The sequence below is a fragment of the Natator depressus genome, chromosome 19, assembly GCF_965152275.1.
Source record: "Natator depressus isolate rNatDep1 chromosome 19, rNatDep2.hap1, whole genome shotgun sequence".
NCBI classification, from domain to species: Eukaryota; Metazoa; Chordata; order Testudines; family Cheloniidae; genus Natator; species Natator depressus.
The window spans coordinates 14395280-14414977 of record NC_134252.1 but is presented as its reverse complement, the minus strand read 5'-3'; the positions used below and the strand labels follow the sequence as shown (position 1 = coordinate 14414977).

Below are 19698 nucleotides of genomic sequence, written 5' to 3'. Positions count from 1 at the left end.
TCCTCTAAATGTTTCATCATCTTGTCACCATCACCCGTAGAGTAATCTGGCTTTGACTAAAACTGGGACTAATGTGGATTAGCTGATAGGAACTAAAAAAACAAACAAAAAACATTTCCTAGAAAGCTTTAAAATGTTAAGTGAGTTTTTAACTAGAAAAGCTTTGTCTATGGCACTTCACGAAAGGAAAAAATATTCTCATCGCTCTGGGCCACTATAATGAGCATGAAACTTAAATGAATTGTGAAATTAAGGAAAGTGCTCTTTAGGGAAATGAGGAAATACAAATGAGGATTGGTAGATATCATGTTTTGTTACACTGCTGAGAAAAACCACCTACCTTATGTTGTGATTGCATGTTCAAGAACGTGAGAAATACAAATCAAACTGTTTCATACTTTTAATTGATTTGACTCTGTTTCATATCAGGCTAATAATATCACTGTTTGTATTCTGGTAGCAGCCACAATATTCGGGATACTCTTCAGATGCAGGAAGAATTTTCTTTTGGCCTAAGAAGAAAAGCAGCATATAAAGGGTGGCGCGAGAGAGAAGCTATCAAAATGTGTTTTTTGTTGTCTATATTATGTGGCTTTTCAGAAAGCTAAAAATCAACAATCTCTAATTCTGGCCAGTATAGCATGATTTCTATTACAGTATATAATCTTTACTATATATATCTAAATTCACATCTCTATTAGGAATTTTAATTTTTTTTACTATCCTTTTGATCCATATTGAATTAAGGAGTTAAAACTGAAATATACTGGTGGCATATCTTAATATTCCCTAGTGTGACAACTATGAAATCCGTCCTGGGAAACACCTTGGAGTGTGCATCTCTGTGGCGAACAACAGACTGTTTGTTGGATCAATTCCAAAGAACAAGACCAAGGAAAACATATTGGAAGAGTTCAGTAAAGTCACAGGTAAAGAGCTTCCGCTTAACAAAGAGTTTGTATGGTAAAAGATTAGTGCCAGGAATTAACTCATAGCAAGGTAGCAACTGATAGTAAATTTTAAATGCCAGTTGTAATGAAAGATTATTTCCAAATGGGAGTTCCAGGTTCATTGCTGGTGGGAAGTACCATAAGCTGTATGAATTTCCAGATTGATAGCCCGTATAAAAGGTTCATGTTTCTTTTGCATTCACACACTGTACCTGAATTGTATATGTGACTGCTAACAACTTTTTATATGGGGGAAACTGAGCATCAGAAACTAACTTTTAAAAGGCTGATCTCACTTTCTTGAACTCTTTGTTTTAAAAAGAAGAAAAAAGTGGGTGGGGAGGAGCAAGGTTGGTTAGAGTTGATCTACCATTAAATGAAACTTATTTTTATTCTGGGTGGCTTTGAGTGGTCAAACTCGGATCTTCTAACAGAGGGAGAGGCTCTGGGGCAGCCTCTAAATATAGACCATCTGGTGAAGAATGTCATGGAAGCAGAACCTAGAGCCAATTGAGAGGTTGGAGGGAATGATCAACTTTTGGCCCAAAAATATGGAGTTGATGAAGGGTGGGAGGAGCCAGATCAGGTACCAGTGCAAACCCTGTTTTGTTTTCTCCCCCCCATCATAAGCAGTGGGTGTGAGGAGAAAGCAACCCACCATCATGAAGCTGGAGAAGATTCAGGGAGAGTTGGTGCAGAATTATTGATCTCTCATGCAATTCTCCTACAGGAAGGGAATGTCCCATTGCTTCCTTAATAGGGTAGCAAGTTATAAGAACTGCAGGGAGCAGACAGGAAAAGAGTTGGTCTGCCCTGTCCAGCCTCTGTCGTTTTCAGAGGGATATGGTGAAAGGATCCCTTGAATTCTGTTCTAGGATAGATGGGATTGAAGTGTTAAATATTTTTCAGAAATGAAGAAAATATAAAACAAAAGGTATAAACTAAAATTGATATTGTATTAGGATTCAGAGCAACAGCCGTGTTAGTCTGTATTCGCAAAAAGAAAAGGAGTATTTGTGGCACCTCAAGTGAGCTGTAGCTCACGAAAGCTCATGCTCAAATAAATTGGTTAGTCTCTACGGTGCCACAAGTACTCCTTTTCTTATTGTATCAGGAGTGTTTCATGTGTGTTTGGTGCACCTTGGATTGATACAGAGTACGTAGACTTCAGAAGTAGGATGATTAAGTATTTTGAGAGAGGCTTCTGCACAATACTATTTAGTGTAGGGGAAGCCGCCTTGACCTGGAAACCATGAACCTCTATCAGCTGCTGTTTTGTATTTCTGTGTATGTCCCCACCCTTGTTACTGACCTGAATTGAGACCCAAACCGTATCAGCCAGTCAAATATGTACCCTATCACGCTCTAATGCAGTGGTGGGCAAGCTGCGGCCCATCAAGGTATTCCACTGGCAGGCTGTGAGACAGTTCGTTTACATTGACCATTTGCAGGCATGGCTGCCTGCAGCTCCCAGTGGCCGCGGTTTGCTGTTCCCGGCCGATGGAAGCTGCAGGCGGCCGTGCCTGCGGATGGTCAATGTAAACAAACTGTCTCTGGCCTGCCAGTGGATTACGCTGACAGGTGGGCAACCTGCAGTCCCTGCTCTAATGCAAAACCTTAATGGTGACCGTAGTAGTAATAAGGCAATTAACAGACTGCATAGATGTGGTGTCGTACTCATGCATCAACACAATTCTGTGTTAGAATACAGGTTAGAAGCTGGGATATACGTTGCTTTTCAGTATCTGCTGGGGAATGGAAGTGAAAGTCCAGTGGATTCCTGGATTGTCTGACCAACTGTGCTGTAATGCAGCATGGAAGTGTCAAGAAATTCAGGAGACTCTTCCTTTAAGGCTGAGTGGGTTAGATGTGTCATGTTGCAACCTTAACTGTCACTAAATGTTTTGGTTAATAACTTCTAAGTCAGTGCTGAAATGGAATAGGCTGTACATCATGTGCCCCATCCTCCTATCCACTTATGACAATTAATAGGTCTGGTGTGCAGAATTCAGGAAGGTGGATCTGGGGTAGGGGAGTGGTGGGGTGTTTTTTTTGTTGGAGAGTTCCAATTCCTGAGAACCTGACTCTTTTTGGGGGCGGGGGGGGGGGTCTATGGGGGGGTAAATTGTGTGCGTGTGTCTGACGGAGGTACTTGGATGCACTTAGTTCAGTGTTCAGCTTCTGAGTCTGCAGAGACTGGATGGAAGCATGTTGAGAGGTAGCTTGTTCACTTTACGGGTACTTAGACATGGAAAAGATATGTGATACTGCAGAGCTTTTTAATGTTGTGGATAGAGGCATACCATGGTCACATGCCTGGAATATGAACATGCACAAATTCAACCCTGAAATGCTGTAGTTTCCTAGTAGTCCAGGTGATCAAATAGTGGAACAGTTTACCCAGTAAGGTGGTGGACCCTTAATGTGTGCAGGTTTTGAGATTAGACAGGATTAGAGAATTTCCTGGAATACATGTTCTAATCCAGTTTATGGGAGAGGTTTTGTGGCCTATGTGCTGGAGTTGGGCTGGATAGGCTTGGTGGTTTTACCTGACTGTGGAATCTCTGAATCTATTAATTGCTCTCTTCATCCCCTCTCCTTGTGGGTTTTGGTGGAGAATGAGACTGGCTGCATTTCCCTCAAAATCCTCAACTGTTGTAGCTCTGTATTCTGGTGACTGTATAAGCTGATCTCATGTCTCAGCTGGCTGCCTGCAGAGGTCAGGAAGGATTTTTTTATCCCCCAATACACAGTTGTAATACGGATTTTTCTCTCCTTCTGAAGCATCAGATCTGCCATGGGTAGAGATGGGCGGGGTGGGCCAGTGCTCTTGAGATACAGAAAATCCTGTCTTAGATGCTTGTCTGGTGTCTTGCTTCCATGGTCAGGATCTAACTGATTGCCAGTTTTTTTGGTTGGGAAGGAATATTGGTGGGGTTTTTTTGTCTTCCCCTGAAGCATGGATCTTCTGCTAGGATTACTTTCGCATACCTCACCTAATAAATTCCCTGTCATTGCAGGAGGCTCAAGCATTGGTGGCACCTCAGTTTCTCCTGTTTTATACCTGTGGCACATGCCAATTTAGTATCCTAAGGAATAAAATGCTTTGGTTTTAACAGAAGTTGCTGGGCTCAGTGTAGGGGTATTTGGGTGGGATTTGTCTGAAATATACAAGAGGTCAGACCTAGATGTTCCTTCTGGCCTTAAATTTTATGAAACTATGTCCAGCTGTTGGTTTTACAGAGGGTTTGGTGGATGTAATCCTTTATCATCAACCTGATGATAAGAAAAAGAACCGGGGATTCTGCTTCCTGGAATATGAAGATCACAAGTCTGCAGCACAAGCTCGACGTCGGTTGATGAGTGGGAAAGTAAAAGTCTGGGGAAATGTTGTGACTGTGGAATGGGCTGACCCTGTAGAGGAACCAGATCCAGAAGTCATGGCAAAGGTAGGGATGGCAGAACTACTCTGCATTCTGTGATGATTTTATTTACACCTTGGTGGCAGCAGGTTTGGTGCTGCCTCTAAATGATGTCACTCTTCAGTTGGTTGGGGAGTTAGATGGACTAATGTCTCTGAGTTCAGTGCACTTTCTCCCAATACTCCCGCCCCTAGAGTGGAAATAACTAGCACTAGAAATCAAACTTGCCTGTCCAGTATGGCAGTACAGGGCACTTCTACTAGAGAGGCCATTCCCATTAGTTTAGAGTTAGATAGGACTGTCATACTGCATTGGACTAATGGTCTATCTCTTTTAGCATTCTGCCTCTGGCAGTGCCAGATACTGGATGCTTTAGAGGAAGATGGATCCACCTATAACTCATTGACCCCAAGGCATGTGGCTTATGTCAGCACTATAAACTCTGTAGTGTTCTATTGCTTAATAAAAAAAAATACCTTCCACAGATATTGAGGGCTGGATTTTCTGCTTTATCCAGTTTCCTCTGGGCACATTGAATATGAGGGAGATGTGATTGGACCACAGTTTTGAGAATCTCACTCCAGCCGTCCCCCCTCCCCGTACTGGAGGGAGCAAGCATAAGAGCCAGCTCTGTTCCATTGGTAATCTCTAGCAAGAGATTTGAGACAAGTTTTTCTTCGAGTGCTTGCTCATGTCTATTCCATTGAAGGTGTATGTGCTCGCCACATATACCGGTGCCAGAAGTTTTTCCCGCAGTGGTATCCATAGGGGAATGGCTCTGGTGCCCTCTGAAGGGGTGTGCATATGCCCCAGTATAAGGGGTGCTGCCGGCTCCCCCCACCCTCAGTTCCCTCTTACCGTCTGTGATGGTGCTGGAACATCTCCTTGCCTCAGACAGCTTACTCTTCACAACTAGGCACATTTGAGAACTTTCTGTATATAGTTGTTAGAAATTTGTTAGTTTTATAGTTCCCTTAGTGTAGACTAGGTGTTAATTTGTTAGTCCCTAATAGGATGTAGCCCAGGTCCCTGGGCTTCAAATCTTGTGACTGTTGCAAGAAACCCATGCCAGTCTGTGATCCCCAGAGAAGCTGTTTGAAGTGCTTAAGAGAAACCCATGTTAGCCACAAGTGTCACATTTGCAAGAGCTTCAGACTGTGGACCAGAAAGGAGCGGGACAGTCGTCTCAGAGCACTCCTTATGGAGTCGTCCCTTACACTTGCCTCTGAGCCGACCAGATCGGACTCTACTCCCAGCCAGTGCTGCTTCAGTGTGGAGTGAGCTGCCATCACCGGTACCGATCCCCATCCCTGGTACCAGCTAAGGAGGAGAGCAAAGATCTGTGAGGCACAGCTCTTCCCCCTCTGGATGGAGGTCAGACTCTGAACCCCACTGAGCACTCGAGCCCACTGCAAGACCCACCCGCCACCCTGGGGAATGGCAGAGGCATTCAGCACCTGGTGGTGCTGTTGACACTGGAGGCTTTTCAGGCCACAAGGAACATTCTGTCCCTGTTGGTGCCGCCCACGCTGGTCACGGGGGTGCCCCGTTTGAGGAGTAAACTTGCCTTGGGATCCTTTCAATGGTCCCCATCAGTGCCACACTGCTTCTCACTTCAGGGGGTGCCCCGTCAACGCTCACCTGAGCTGTGCCACCAGCCACTGGAAGCAGGTCGGCTTGCCTGCCAGAGTTTCCGGCATCTGTCCCCGGACTCCAGGCTGCACTCCTCAGGCTCAAGGTGGCGATCACTAGAAGGCTAGCACAGACCTGTAGAGGTGCGGCACCTTTCCCCAGAGCCCTGGTGCTGGGAGCTACGGAGAGTCAAGACGTTGGTCCCTGGAGTCCCATCACCGATCGCTGGACTGCTGGTGTGGTTCACTGCAAGCGCGTTGACGATCTCCAACACGTTGGTCTACTCATTCACATTTTCCCTTGACGGAGCGGCATTGCTTGCTAACCATAAGGCGTCGATCGCTGGGTACCATTGCCGATCCGCCGAATGTCGTCGCTGGGATCATGGCACCAAGAGCCATCGCCCTCGTAAGGTCCTCAGCGGAGGTCCAGGGCCAGAGCCAACGGGATTGGTGTAGACAGGCAGCCACAGCACAGTCGTGCCCCCCCAGACATGTGTCCCTTTTCTTGGGCTCCAACAGCGAGAAGGAGATCCTGCCTGCGGGCCAGGGTCACCCATTGGGGGCACTGGCATTCCCTGCTGGGCCACCAGTGGCAGCATGGCCCCAGGGCCAGTGGCCTGCCTCCTGGCAACTCTGAAACTTTTGGGGATTTCCCCAACCATCACAGGGGCATAGGTCGGCCTTGGGGGCAACTGACAAATGGTCAGAAACAGTCTCCTGCCCATCCCCTGATTCAGACGCAGAGTCAGAGTAGGCTTTCCAGGATCAGCCAGCCTCGGCTGAGGCTCCCATGGCAGAAGCAACAGAATTGGCAGACTTGCCTGTACCTGCCTCTTCATCGTCTTTGCCTTATGAGGTGGTAGCGGGGGCCCTCTCACCCAGTTTCCCAGAACAATGCCAAGGCTCACCAGGAGCTCCTGAAGAGGGTTGCCTCAAACCTGGGGCTGGAAGCCAAGGAGCTGGCAGAGCCCTCAGACTCCCTGTTTGATGTACTGAGTGTGGGAGCCCCCACCAAGGTAGCATTGCCGGTGCACAAGGGAGTGGTGAAAAATCACTAGACCCTGTGGTAGACACCCTCCTCCTGCACCCACATCTCCAAGTGGGCAGAGCGAAAATACTATGTCCCCGCTAAGGGGTATGAGTCTCTTTATACCCACCTTGGCCCAAGTTCACTGGTTGTATCAGCGGCCAATGAGCATGACAGACAAGGCCAACCAGCGAAAAATGCCTAAGAACAAGGAGGCAAGGAAGTTAGATCTTTCTGGTAGAAAAATTTATTCTACATCCAATATCCGGCTGAGAGTGGCCAACCATCAGGCCTTGCTTTGCCATTATGACTTTAATATTTGGCAGTCAATTCTCAGACTTGCTGCCAGAGGAACCCAGGAAGGAATTCCTGGCTGTCCTCGATGAGGGCTGGGTGGTGTCCAGGGCAGCCCTCCAAGCGGCCTCAGATACAGCAGACTGTGTGGCCCGAACCATGGCCTCAGCCATTTCAATGAGGTAGGTGTCCTGGTTGCAGTTGTCAGGCCTTTCGACGGAGGTTCAACAGTCTATCCAGGACCTCACGTTCGATGGCCTGGCACTGTTTTACGAGCAAATAAACAATAAATTGCACGCCTGAAAGACTCGAGGGCTACCTTGTGCACCTTGGGCCTGTACATGTCGGGGCCGGCAAGGAAGCGGTTTAAGCCGCCACAGACCCATTGGTTCAGGAGTCAACCCTGGTCAGAGCCCTTTTGTAAAAAGGGAAAGGGCTATGAGTGCCGGCAAGGCCACCAGCGGGCATCCTCTGCTCACTTGAGCTCCACCTCTAACCAACCGGGTGGGAAGCAGGCATTTTGTGGGTACACTCGAGGGTGACCTTCCAGTCTGTGTCCTGGATCCTGCTTTCCTGTTTTCCAACAGTCTGTCCCCCTTCCTCCCTGCCTGGGCCTCTATAACATCTGACCGATAGGTCCTCAGCACGGTAGCAGGGCAGTATACCCTCCAGTTTATTTCTATATTCTCTTTCCCCCCCCACCCCCGGTCCTCCTTCAGGGACTCTTCTCAAAGCATCTGCTCACTCAGGAGGTGCAGAGCCTTCTGTGGGTGGGAGCCGTGGAGAAAGTCCTGCTGCATTTAAGGGGCAAGGGGTTTTACTCTCACTATTTTTTTTAGGCCAAAGGGGGGCCTATGCGACCTGCAGAGCCTCAAGAAATTGAAGTTTCATGTGGTCTCCTTAGCCTTCATCATTCCTTCCCTGGATTTGGGAGGCTGGTACGCTGCCCTCGATTTGAAAGACACTTACTTTCACATATCGATATTCCACGATCAGACGGTTCCTAAGTTTTGTATTTGGGACCGCCCACTACCAATTTGCAGTGCTCCCTTTTGGCCTGGCAACAGCGCCAAGAGTGTTTATGAAATGCATGCTGGTGGTGGCGGCCTACCTCGGGCGTCGGGATATCGAGATTTGTCCATACCTTGACAACTGGCTCATCAAGGGCTGGTCCAGGTCCAGCGCAGCATTGAGATGGTGCAAGCTGCTTGTCGAGCTCTGGGCCTGCTGATAAACGAACAAAAATCAACATTAATCCCAATCCAATGGATAGTTTATTGGGGTGGCACTTGACTCTACCCGAGCCAGAGCATTTCTGCCAGAGGCCAGGTTCAGGGCAATGTCAGAGCTGATTGCTAGCGTCACTGCATATCCGCTCGCCATGGCCTGGGTCTATCTGACTATTGGGTCACATGGCAGCATGCACATGGGTGTGAGGTTTTTTGTAGGAGTGGTGGGTGAAATTCTGTGGCCTGCGTTGTGCAGGAGGTCAGACTAGATGATCATAATGGTCCCTTCTGTGGCTCTGTGGGACTTCTGTATACACGGTATTCTACAAAGACAAGATCCAGCTGCAGCCCCATCTGGCTTTCCTGCCTAAGATGGTGTCGCATTTCCATGTCAACCAAGATATCTTCCTCACGGTGCTCTGTCTGAATCCTTACTCTACCAATGAGGAGAGGCGGCTGCACGCTCTGGATGTCCAGCACGCCCTGCGTTCTATCTGGAGCACACGAAGCCCTTCCGCAGATCAACCCAGCTCTTTATCGTGACATCTGACAGAATGAAGGGCCTTCCGGTGTCCTCTCAGAGGATTTCAAATTGGATCACCACTTGCGTCCGTACTTGTAATGATTGGCACAGGCTGTGCCTCCACCGATAGTGAAGGCTTACTTGACTAGGGCTCAGGCGTCTTTGGCTGCCTTCCTGGCACATGTCCCTATCCAGGACATCTGCAGGGCCATAACGTGGTCTTCAGTACACACATTCACGGCACATTACGCCATCACTCAGCAGGCCAGAGATGAAATCGACACGTCCATGAACTCCTACACGTCTCCATGGTACTGCTTGGGAGTCACCTGCAGGTGCTTGCTCATGTCCATTCCATTGAAGGAAAAAAGACAGTTACCTCTTGTAACTGTTCTTCGAGATGTGTTGCTCATGTCCATTCCGTGACCCGCCTTCCTTCCCCACTGTCTGAGTTTCTAGCAAGAAGGAACTGGGGGTGAGGGGAGCCAGTGGCGCCCCTTATACTGGTGCATATGCACACCACTCCAGAGGGCGCCGGAGCTGGTTCCCTACGGATACCACTGAGAGGGAAAACTTCTGGCATTGGTGCATGTGACGAGCGCACACACCTACAATGGAATGGACATGAGCAACATCTTGGAAAAAGAACAGTTATGAAAAAGTAACTGTCTTTTCTCTTGCACCACCTTAGTGTCATCAAAAAAACAGAATGGAGTGAAGAATGTGCACCCAGACTCTAGAGTTCCCAGTCAGAAACCCTGATGATGATGCATGTGACACTGGCTGCCAGCAATGTTCCCTCTAATTTTTTCTATCTGTGTGGAATGAATTTTGTTATGTGCACCAATATGCACACCAAAATGTGAGATGTGCGCCACCAGTGGAAATAAAAAACCTACATATAATATATATTTTTAAAAAGTTACCATAGGGATAATTACTCCAGCCACCAGTACAGGTTAGGCATTTTAGAAGTCGCTACTCAAGGAATTAAATTTTAAGCATAAGAGAGAAATAAAATTATGAAATGCGTAGAGCAGTCAAAAAACTAAAATAACAGCACTTTGAAAGAATAAAATTACAGAGAATATACATGCATTGCAGGAAGTACTAAAGTAACAACACAAGTATGTGTTGGGAGGTGAGTGTGACAAGAGACTGTGGGGGGAGGGTGTGCATGCACACGCACGCTGACTGCTGGGGAAGTATGAGACTGTGCGCTGTCTCTTTAAGCAGAGAGGCACTCTCAAGCAGTTCTGTCCCGCTCCTGAACTGCCCTATTCCCCCTCTCCCTCTCTGTAAAGGTGGGGTACATGGGTGGGGGCCACCCCGGCTCTGCATAGCAAGCAGGAGGGGCCCGGGAGCAGCTGGCCACAAGCTCCAAGGCAGAGGGCAGGAGCAATGCAGCTGCAGAGCAGCAGGGGAGAGGGTTGCCCTAACACAAGTCACTGGATGTATGTGGCTCTACTAATCAAGTGCCCAGTACTTGGTTAACTCTTGGGCGGCCGTGCAACTTAGAAGGAAAACTGATTGCCAGCAAGGAAAACAACTAAACTAAACTGAAAACCCCAAAGGATATGACCTGCTTTCTTTGAAAATAGTGACTGATTTTTCAAGACTCAACTGAAATATGTCGTTAGGAAGTAGAGCATAATAGAGGAATGGGGTTTGTTTGCGGGAAGTCAGCTAATACTTTTGTTCCCTCCTATGTCTGATTAGTTCTGGAATTACTTACATCTTTGTCTGATACTTTTTTTCATTAGGTGAAAGTTTTGTTTGTGAGGAACTTAGCCACTACAGTGACAGAAGAAATCCTAGAAAAATCCTTTTCAGAGTTTGGAAAGCTGGAAAGAGTGAAGAAATTAAAGGATTATGCTTTTGTTCACTTTGAGGATAGAGGTGCGGCAGTAAAGGTAGGATTGTGGTTTTTATTTTTGTATGGCTAAACACTAACTGTAGCCTTTGGTGAAAAATATATAGAAAGTGTATGTTGGTAAGAGATTATTTTTCTCAACTTCATGGTACATTGCAGTGTACATTTAATTCTATATAGTGTAGGGTCTGTTTGATATTGCTTCTGCTTCAGGAAAACTCCAGTGATTTATTCTAATCACTTTCTGTTGCAGAAATTCCTTTTTAAAAAGCATTTTTTACTCCTGGGGGAATTTTGCACCAAAAAATTAAAAAAATCTGCACACAATATTTAAAAATTCTGCATATTTTGTTTGTCAAAATAACAATAGAATCACTCCAGTTTACATTATTTTGGTCATTTATTTCAAAACATCTGTCAACAAATATCCCCATGATACAGATGGGGGGTCGGGGGAGAAAATATTCCTCCAGAAGTAGAAAGGGAGAGAGACCTCTATGATGACCCAGTTCCAGTTGCGGGGCACCCCCTAAGCCCAGACACTTGCACCCTGTCCCTCCCAGAACCTTTACCTCCCCTCAGGTTTTTCACTGTCCCACCGGGAGATGTGGTGCAGTTCAGCCCTGCCCTTCCTCACTCTTTGCCAGAGCCGGGCCTCCCAGTCTGTCTTCCATCCCTGAGCGGATGAGGATCAAGCCAGGAAGCCAGAGCATGCAGAGCCTCCATCCCCACAGGGCTGGGTGTTCCGTGAGCTAGAGAGCTGGGCTCTGCAGAGTACAATGGTCCCTAATGGCTGCCAGCAGCTTTGCTACCCCAATTCTGCGAGGGGAAACAGGAAATTTTGCACAGAACATTAATTCTGTGAAAATTCTGTATTGCGCAGGGGCGCAGAATTCCCCCAGAAGTAATTTTCTGGCTCTTGTTTGCTGCATGCTATCCCATTGATGGGAGGTCGGAAGAAGCTTGCTGACTTATCCACTTGAGCCCTTGCTCTGCTTCCAGAGTCTGGAGCAATGTGCATGGTGGCTGCAGATTCATTTCCTCCATAAGTAGCTTTTGGCAACAGCCTGCTGAACAGGCACTCAGCTTTTTACTATTGAGCCAGCGCCTGGGGATGAGGATACAGTGGAGTCGCATCTTACGCAGGGGTTAGGTTCTAAAAGTGAAAATGGCGTATAGTCAAAATTATCCTTGAAAATCCCTTAAATCGCCCATAAAGTACAGTATACTGTACATGGTTTTGGGTATACAACCTTGTACAGTAATATGTATAAATGTATGTGTACAGTATATAATAAAGAGTATATATGCCCAATATAATTTTACAGTACTGTATTTTTAATTACGGGGGTAATTACAGGGGGTTGTCAGGGCTTGATGTCGATCCAGGAGACAGAGGTGATGGAGAGCTTGGGTGACGGAGAGTTGTAGATGAAGTGGTTGGCTCTGGTTCAGCTCGAAGTTGATTGCGTAGGCTCATCTGCTGCTGGTTGTTTTTCCTTGAAAAACATGGTGGTCGGCAACTATCGCTGTCATCTCTTGAGCTGCTCAAACATTTCTTGATACGGTCTCAAATTGTCCGTAATACTACATGTGATTTTGAGGCTTCGTTCCATAGAGGGATCATATTCAGAAATTAAATCATTCAAGTGTTTTGCTGCTTGGAACACTTGAGCAAATATATGAAGATTCCAACTTGCTGGCTCTTCTTGTTCGTTGTTGTCGTCATCATCTTCTGTAGACGATTTTATCAGTTCCTCTAACTCTTCGTTAGTCAGTGTTTCTCTATGGCTCTCAATTCTTCAGTTTTTCCTCAAGGATGTCGACGAAGCCATCACCACCCACTTGCCTGGCTACCTGAACAATGCGTTTCGCTTCTTTGTCAATGGTCGGGAAACCCTTAAAATCATCCACACATTCTTTCCATAGGTTTCGCCAACATGCGTTGACTGTTTCAGGCTTGATTGCATCCATTGCCTGTTTAATATAAGTGAGGCAATTGGCAATGTTGAAGGACTTCCAGCACTCCATCACATTAAGATTGGGAACAGCATCCATAGCACTACATATCCATGAGAACGTAAACCTCATGTACGTGGCCTTGAAACAGCGAATCACGCTTTGGTCGAGAGGATGGAGGTGGTATTGGTGGGGAGAAAGATGACTTCAACATCGTTATGCGCAAACCGGAGTGCCGCAGGGTGGCCAGGAGCATTGTCTACGATCAGCAACACTTTAAAGTCCAGTCCTTCCTCTTCGAGGTACTGCTTGACCTCCAGAATGAAACACTCTGGAACCAATCCAGAAATAATGCTGCCATCACCCAAGCCTTTTTATTTGATTGCCAGAATGCAGGCAGGAGATTTTTGTTCTTGCCTTCTAGTGCACAGGGAATTGCAGCCCTGTAGAGCAAGTCCGGCTTTATTAAATGCCCAGCCACGTTGCTACAAAACAACACAGTCACATGGTGTTTAGCTGCTTTGAAGCCAGGGACTTGTCTTTCTGATTTCGAAATGTAAGTGCAATTGGGCATTTTTTTCCAGAAGAGCCCAGTCTCATCAGCATTAAAAACTTGTTCCGGAAGAGAACCCTCTTCTTCTATGATTTTCTTTAATTGTTCAGGGTAGGGCTTTTGCTGCCTCTTCATTGGCAGATGCAGCTTCACCAGTAGTCTGCATGTTTTTGAGGTTGAAGCGGTTCCTAAAACTGTTAAGCCAACCTTGGCTGGCTTTGAATTCCTTCTCATCAGAAGGCTGTCTCTCTTCGGCGGGAGGTTTGAACAGTGCGTAGAAGCTAAGATCCTTTTCTCGCAACGTGTTGCCATCGATAGGCACACGTTTACGGTTCATGTCTTCCAGCCATAAGTTTAATGCCTTTTCAGTCTTCACTAGAGTCTTATCATGCACCCGGCTCATCACCTTAGTAGTTATTGGAGCACTTGATGCCATGGCTTGACGAATTTCTCTTCGAATCTTGATGGCACGGATGCTAGATTCGTTGCGGCCATATTTACGTGCCATGTTGGAGACTGACGTATGGTCTCTCAGTAAGTCCAACACAGCCAGTTTTTCCTCCAGCGTTGGAACAGATCGCTGTTTCTTCAGTTGAGCACCAGATGAAGTAGTTGGCTTGCGTTTAGGGGCCATGTTGTATGAAAAATATGTATCTTTAAACACTAGAATCACACAGCGCGGCGGGATGCTCACACTATGAGAAGCATGCGGGAACTGAGACCGACTGAGGGAACAGCAGATTCACATCTCCCCATCTCACGCTCACTCCAGGGCATACGCTCATTGAGTGGAATGGTGGGCGGAATCGCCCGCACTATTTACAGGTATTTTTTTTTTCTTCTTTTGCAGAGCGCGTATAGTTGAATTCGCGTAAGTTAAATGCGCGTATGATGCGACTCACCTGTACAGCTCCTTTCCATCAAAGCTCAGCATTTCTGAAATGTGGCCACTGTGGCTGCATGCCACCACCAGGGGGTTTTCCTGAGGCCACAACAGCCTCCTGGGCATGGAGGGGGCAAAGCAGTGGCTCCTTGCCGCAGCGCCCAGAGTCTATGGAGAGGGCTTCAGCTCCCCTCCCCCGATTTCAGCTAGAGGCGGGCTTCTGGGCCCCCACCGCCCAGCTTCAGCTGTGGGACTCTGGGGAGGGGGCTTCAGTAGGGCCAGCCTTGCCGGGTTCCCTGGCCAAGTGGCAAGGAGTGGGCTGAACGTGGGATGCGAGGCTGTGGAAGGGAGCTCAGGACAATGGGGGAGGGAGGAGAGGAGCAGGGCCTGGATGGGATGATGGGGCACCCAGGAGGACGAAGGGAGGCAGCAGGAACCAGAGGTGATGGGTTGAGAGGCAGCAGGGGCTGGGGCACTATAAAATACAACTGTACATTATTTTTATTATTGATTCTGGGGAAAAAAATCACCACCACAAATAAATTACGATTAGGACATGTATATGTGCATATTTATTTGCTTTCTCTAAAGTTAATTAAGTATTTTAGGAAAATTTGTCAGAGCGGTCACCAGTGAGAGTTGGTGGCTGCACTCTGAGTCCACCAAAAATTTTGTTGTGAGAACACCTGTTTACCTCTATCCTGTAGTTGCTTATACATTAAGAGAGTCTACTGTTTTAATTAAGCAAAAGGGAGCTGTGTTTTTATAGAAATTACTGCCCAGGAGAACTAGTCAAATGACATTAAATCAAGAATACAGTTTGAGCAAATGAGAACAGAAGAAATATTTAGTCAGATTTAAGTTGTTTTTTTTATACGTCTACTTCAATTAGTGAGATTTTCTTTCTCCAAAATGTTGGATTCCTCTTTCAAGTAAGGTTTAAGAGATCACAATAAACACTGTCCAAGATCCCCTTAAGTCCTCCCTTTCACAGGGATCCTTTTCCCACCCTCCAGCCACAACCCTGTGTGACTTCTGGAGGTTACAACTTGCTCACTTTTCTTTTTGGCTGTGGAGCATCCCTGGCGGATTCTATGGGCAGCATTTACCTGGGGATCTCTTAGCACAGGGGTGGCCAACCTGAGCCTGAGAAGGAGCCAGAATTTACCAGTGTACATTGCCAAAGAGCAACAGTAATATGTCAGCAGTCCCCCATCAGCTCCCCCGTTCCCAGCACCTCCCACCCACCGGCAGCCCCACCAATCAGCACCTCCCAATCAGCTGTTTCGTGGTGTGCAGGAGGCTCTGGAGGGGATGGGGGAGGAGCAAGGGCATGGCAAGCTTGGGGGAGGGGGTAGGAAGGGGTGGAGTGGGGGAAGGGCCTCTGGCAGAGCCAGGGGTTGAGCAGTGAGTATCCCCCGGCACATTAGAAAGTTGGCACCTGTAGCTCCAGCCACGGAGTCGATGCCCATACAAGGAGCTGCATATTAACTTCTGAAGAGCCGCATGTGGCTCCAGACCCACGGGTTGGCCATTCCTGTCTTAGCAGAATGGTCTTCTGCTCGTCTTTTACCCTATACTTTTCAGAGAGAGGACCGATCTTTTAAGTGTAGTCAGTGTGCACGTCTGGTCAAGCTGATGTGTATAGATGCCTGATATGGATGCAAATCAGGTTTTCATAGGTGTTTGTGGTTTTTTGGTGGGCATGCTGTTCATACCTGTAGTCGAGAACTTGCTTCTGTGCAGTTATCTGAAATATGAACAGGAGTACTTGTGGCACCTTAGAGACCAGCAAATTTATTTGAGCACAAGCTTTCGTGGGCTAAAACCCACTTCATCGGATGCATGCAGTGGAAAATACAGTAGGAAGAGACACACACACACACACCCACAGAACATGAAACAGTGGGTGTTGTCATACACACTATAACGAGAGTGATCAGTTAAGGTGAGCTATTACCAGCAGGAGAGAGAGAAAACATTTTGCAGTGATGATCAAGATAGGCCATTTCCAGCAGTTGACAAGAACGTGTGAGGAACAGTAGGGGGGAAAAATAAACATGGGGAAATAGTTTTACTTTGTAATGACACATCCACTCCCAGTCTTTATTCAAGCCTAATTTAATGGTGTCCAGTTTGCAAATTAATTCCAATTCAACAGTCTCTTGCTGGAGTCTGGTTTTGAAGTTTTTTTGTTGTAATATTGCGACTTTTAGGTCTGTAATCAAGTGACCAGAGAGATTGAATTGTTCTCCGACTGGGTTTTGAATGTTATAATTCTTGACGTTTGATTTGTGTCCATTTATTCTTTTACGTAGAGACTGTCTGGTTTGGCCAATGTACATGGCAGAGGGGCATTGCTGGCACATGATGGCATATATCACATTGGTAGATGTGCAGGTGAACGAGCCTCCGATAGTGTGGCTGATGTGATTAGCCCCTATGATGGTGTCCCCTGAATAGATATGTGGACACAGTTGGCAACGGGCTTTGTTGCAAGGATAGGTTCAAGGGGTAGTGTTTTTGTGGCGTGTGGTTACTGGTGAGTATTTGCTTCAGGTTGGGGGGGCTGTCTGTAGGCAAGGAGTGGCCTGTCTCCCAAGATCTGTGAGAGTGATGGGTCGTCCTTCAGCATAGGTTGTAAATCCTTGATGATGCACTGGAGAGTTCGGGGCTGAAGGTGATGACTAGTGGCGTTTTGTTACTTTTTGTTGGGCCTGTCCTGTAGTAGGTGACTTCTGGGTACTCTTCTGGCTCTGTCAATCTGTTTCTTCACTTCACTTCAGCAGGTGGGTGTTGTAGTTGTAAGAATGCTTGATAGAGATCTTGTAGATGTTTCTCTGTCTGAGGGGTTGGAGCAAATGCGCAATATTACAACTAAAAGTCGCAATATTACAACAAAAGAACTTCAAAAACAGACTCCAGCGAGAGACTGCTGAATTGGAATTAATTTGCAAACTGGACACCATTAAATTAGGCTTGAATAAAGACTGGGAGTAGGTGTGTCATTACACAAAGTAAAACTATTTCCCCGTGTTTGTTCTCCTCCTCCCCCCCCCCGGTTCATCACACGTTTCTGCTCAGCTGCTGGAAATGGCCCATCTTTTTTTATCACTACAAAAGGTTTTTTTTCCTCTTCTGCTGGTAATAGCTCACCTTAACTGATCACTCTTGTTATAGTGTGTATGATAACACCCATTGTTTCATGGGGGGTGTGTGTGTGTATATCTTCCTACTGTATTTTCCACTGCATGCATCCAATGAAATGGGTTTTAGCCCACGAAACCTTATGCTCAAATAAATTTGTTAGTCTCTAAGGTACCACAAGTACTCCTGTTCTTTTTGTGGATACAGACTAACACGGCTGCTACTCTGACACCAATCTGAAATGTTTCTTTTTAAGGAAAATAGGTGTATTGTGTCTATGCAACGTACAGTTCAGTTGCTTCTCACTTTTTAGTAAGTTCTAGACTGCGCAAAGATCAGGTTTCTTATTGAGGGGCTCTTAAATTTCATTTTGTTTTTCACTTTATCATACAAAGACAAGGAGAGCAAAACAAATGTTTCAGTGTTAATGATAGAAGAATTTAGAATGGTATTGACATGTCATCCTTATAACTAGTGTAAGAGTGGAGTGTTGAAGGAAGTTTTTAACTTCTGGTGGCTCAAATAACCTAACAATTCATAATAGATGTAGAAGTTAACATTTGGGGGTGACAGTTCTGTTAGTTTGTTCAACGTATCCTGCAATGTGAAATCTCTGAAAGGGTTTATTATATTTCCTCTTCAATTGAAATTGCATCTTTTTTGGAACACTAGTGAACATTTTTAGAAAGACTTAAATTTTTTCTGATGACTGGAAGTAAACTCAAATGTGTTTTTCTGACTTTCATACAGGCCATGAATGAAATGAATGGAAAAGAGATAGAGGGGGAAGAAATTGAAATAGTGTTAGCTAAACCACCAGATAAGAAAAGGAAAGAACGCCAGGCTGCCAGACAAGCCTCCAGAAGCACTGCGTAAGTCTTCACTTCTGCAGTATTGTAATGTACAAATAGCAGAACTTCATGCTGCTACAGAACGTAAGCTAACAGAGGCAGTCCTTCCCCAGCCCATATATTGTCAAACTTAAGCAGAAAGTAACGGTGGTTTAGGAGACTTACAAGACAAATTTAATGCGTGTTTCTTTTTTTATTAGGTATGAAGACTATTATTACTACCCTCCACCTCGTATGCCACCTCCTATTAGAGGCAGAGGTCGTGGAGGGAGAGGTGGATATGGCTATCCCCCAGATTACTATGGCTATGAAGATTATTATGATGATTATTATGGTTACGACTATCATGACTACCGTGGTGGCTATGAAGATCCCTATTATGGCTATGATGATGGCTATGCTATAAGAGGAAGAGGAGGAGGAAGGGGTGGGAGAGGTGCTCCACCACCACCTAGGGGGCGGGGAGCACCACCACCAAGAGGTAGAGCTGGCTATTCACAGAGGGGGGCACCCATGGGACCACCAAGAGGAGCCAGGGGTGGGAGAGGGGGTCCTGCACAGCAGCAGAGAGGACGTGGTGCTCGTGGAGCCAGGGGCAACCGTGGGGGCAACGTAGGAGGCAAGAGAAAGGCAGATGGGTACAACCAACCTGATTCCAAGCGCCGCCAGACCAACAACCAGCAGAACTGGGGCTCCCAACCCATCGCTCAGCAGCCGCTCCAGCAAGGTGGTGACTATGCCGGTAACTATGGTTACAATAATGACAACCAGGAATTTTATCAGGATACTTATGGGCAACAGTGGAAGTAGACAAGTGAGGAGGGCTTGAGAATGATATTGGCAACATAGAATTGGCTATAGCTCTACATCCTTTAAAAAAAAAAAAAAATTGGCTTAATGTTTCATCTTTCAGTAGCAATTGGCTGCCATTTGTATTGGGCTGAAGAATCACTCTATTGTGTATATATTCGAGTCTTTTATTTTCCTTTTTCATAAACGCACTTGGACATTATTGGGCTTGCAGAATTCCCAAACTCCATTTGGGGTTTCAGTGCTTTTATTGTTTTAGGCTTCATTTTAGCAGTTTAAAAGCAGGATGGGCACACTGTTCAATCATGATTTTGCAGAACCTCTGGTTTTGGACAGTTTCCTTTTTCGGATTTTGGGTAGACTACAATAGGAGTATGCTGTACATAAAAGTAAAAGCTAGTGCTTTGTCTTAGTAGTTTTAAGAAATTAAAACAAAAAAAATTAAGATTTCTTGTATTGAAAATAACATGATTGTATGTTTTGCATTCCTAGAAGTAGGTTAACTGTGTTTTTAAATTGTTATAACTTCACACCTTTTTGAAA

General features: G+C 46.1%; 1 protein-coding gene across 3 annotated transcripts in view; it reads left to right on the top strand.

Annotated features, from left to right (window-relative positions):
• The window catches only part of HNRNPR (heterogeneous nuclear ribonucleoprotein R), a 51400-nt gene extending 31974 nt beyond the window's left edge, over positions 1 to 19426 (top strand). For all 3 annotated transcript variants that reach the window (XM_074934542.1, XM_074934540.1, XM_074934541.1), the window contains 5 exons: positions 794 to 929; positions 4194 to 4399; positions 10843 to 10992; positions 18245 to 18366; positions 18546 to 19426. In XM_074934542.1, coding sequence (XP_074790643.1) covers positions 794 to 929; positions 4194 to 4399; positions 10843 to 10992; positions 18245 to 18366; positions 18546 to 19155 — 1224 coding nt within the window. In that variant the 3' untranslated portion in view covers positions 19156 to 19426. The remainder of the gene's footprint in view (positions 1 to 793; positions 930 to 4193; positions 4400 to 10842; positions 10993 to 18244; positions 18367 to 18545) is intronic.
• Positions 19427 to 19698: the final 272 nt, after the last annotated feature.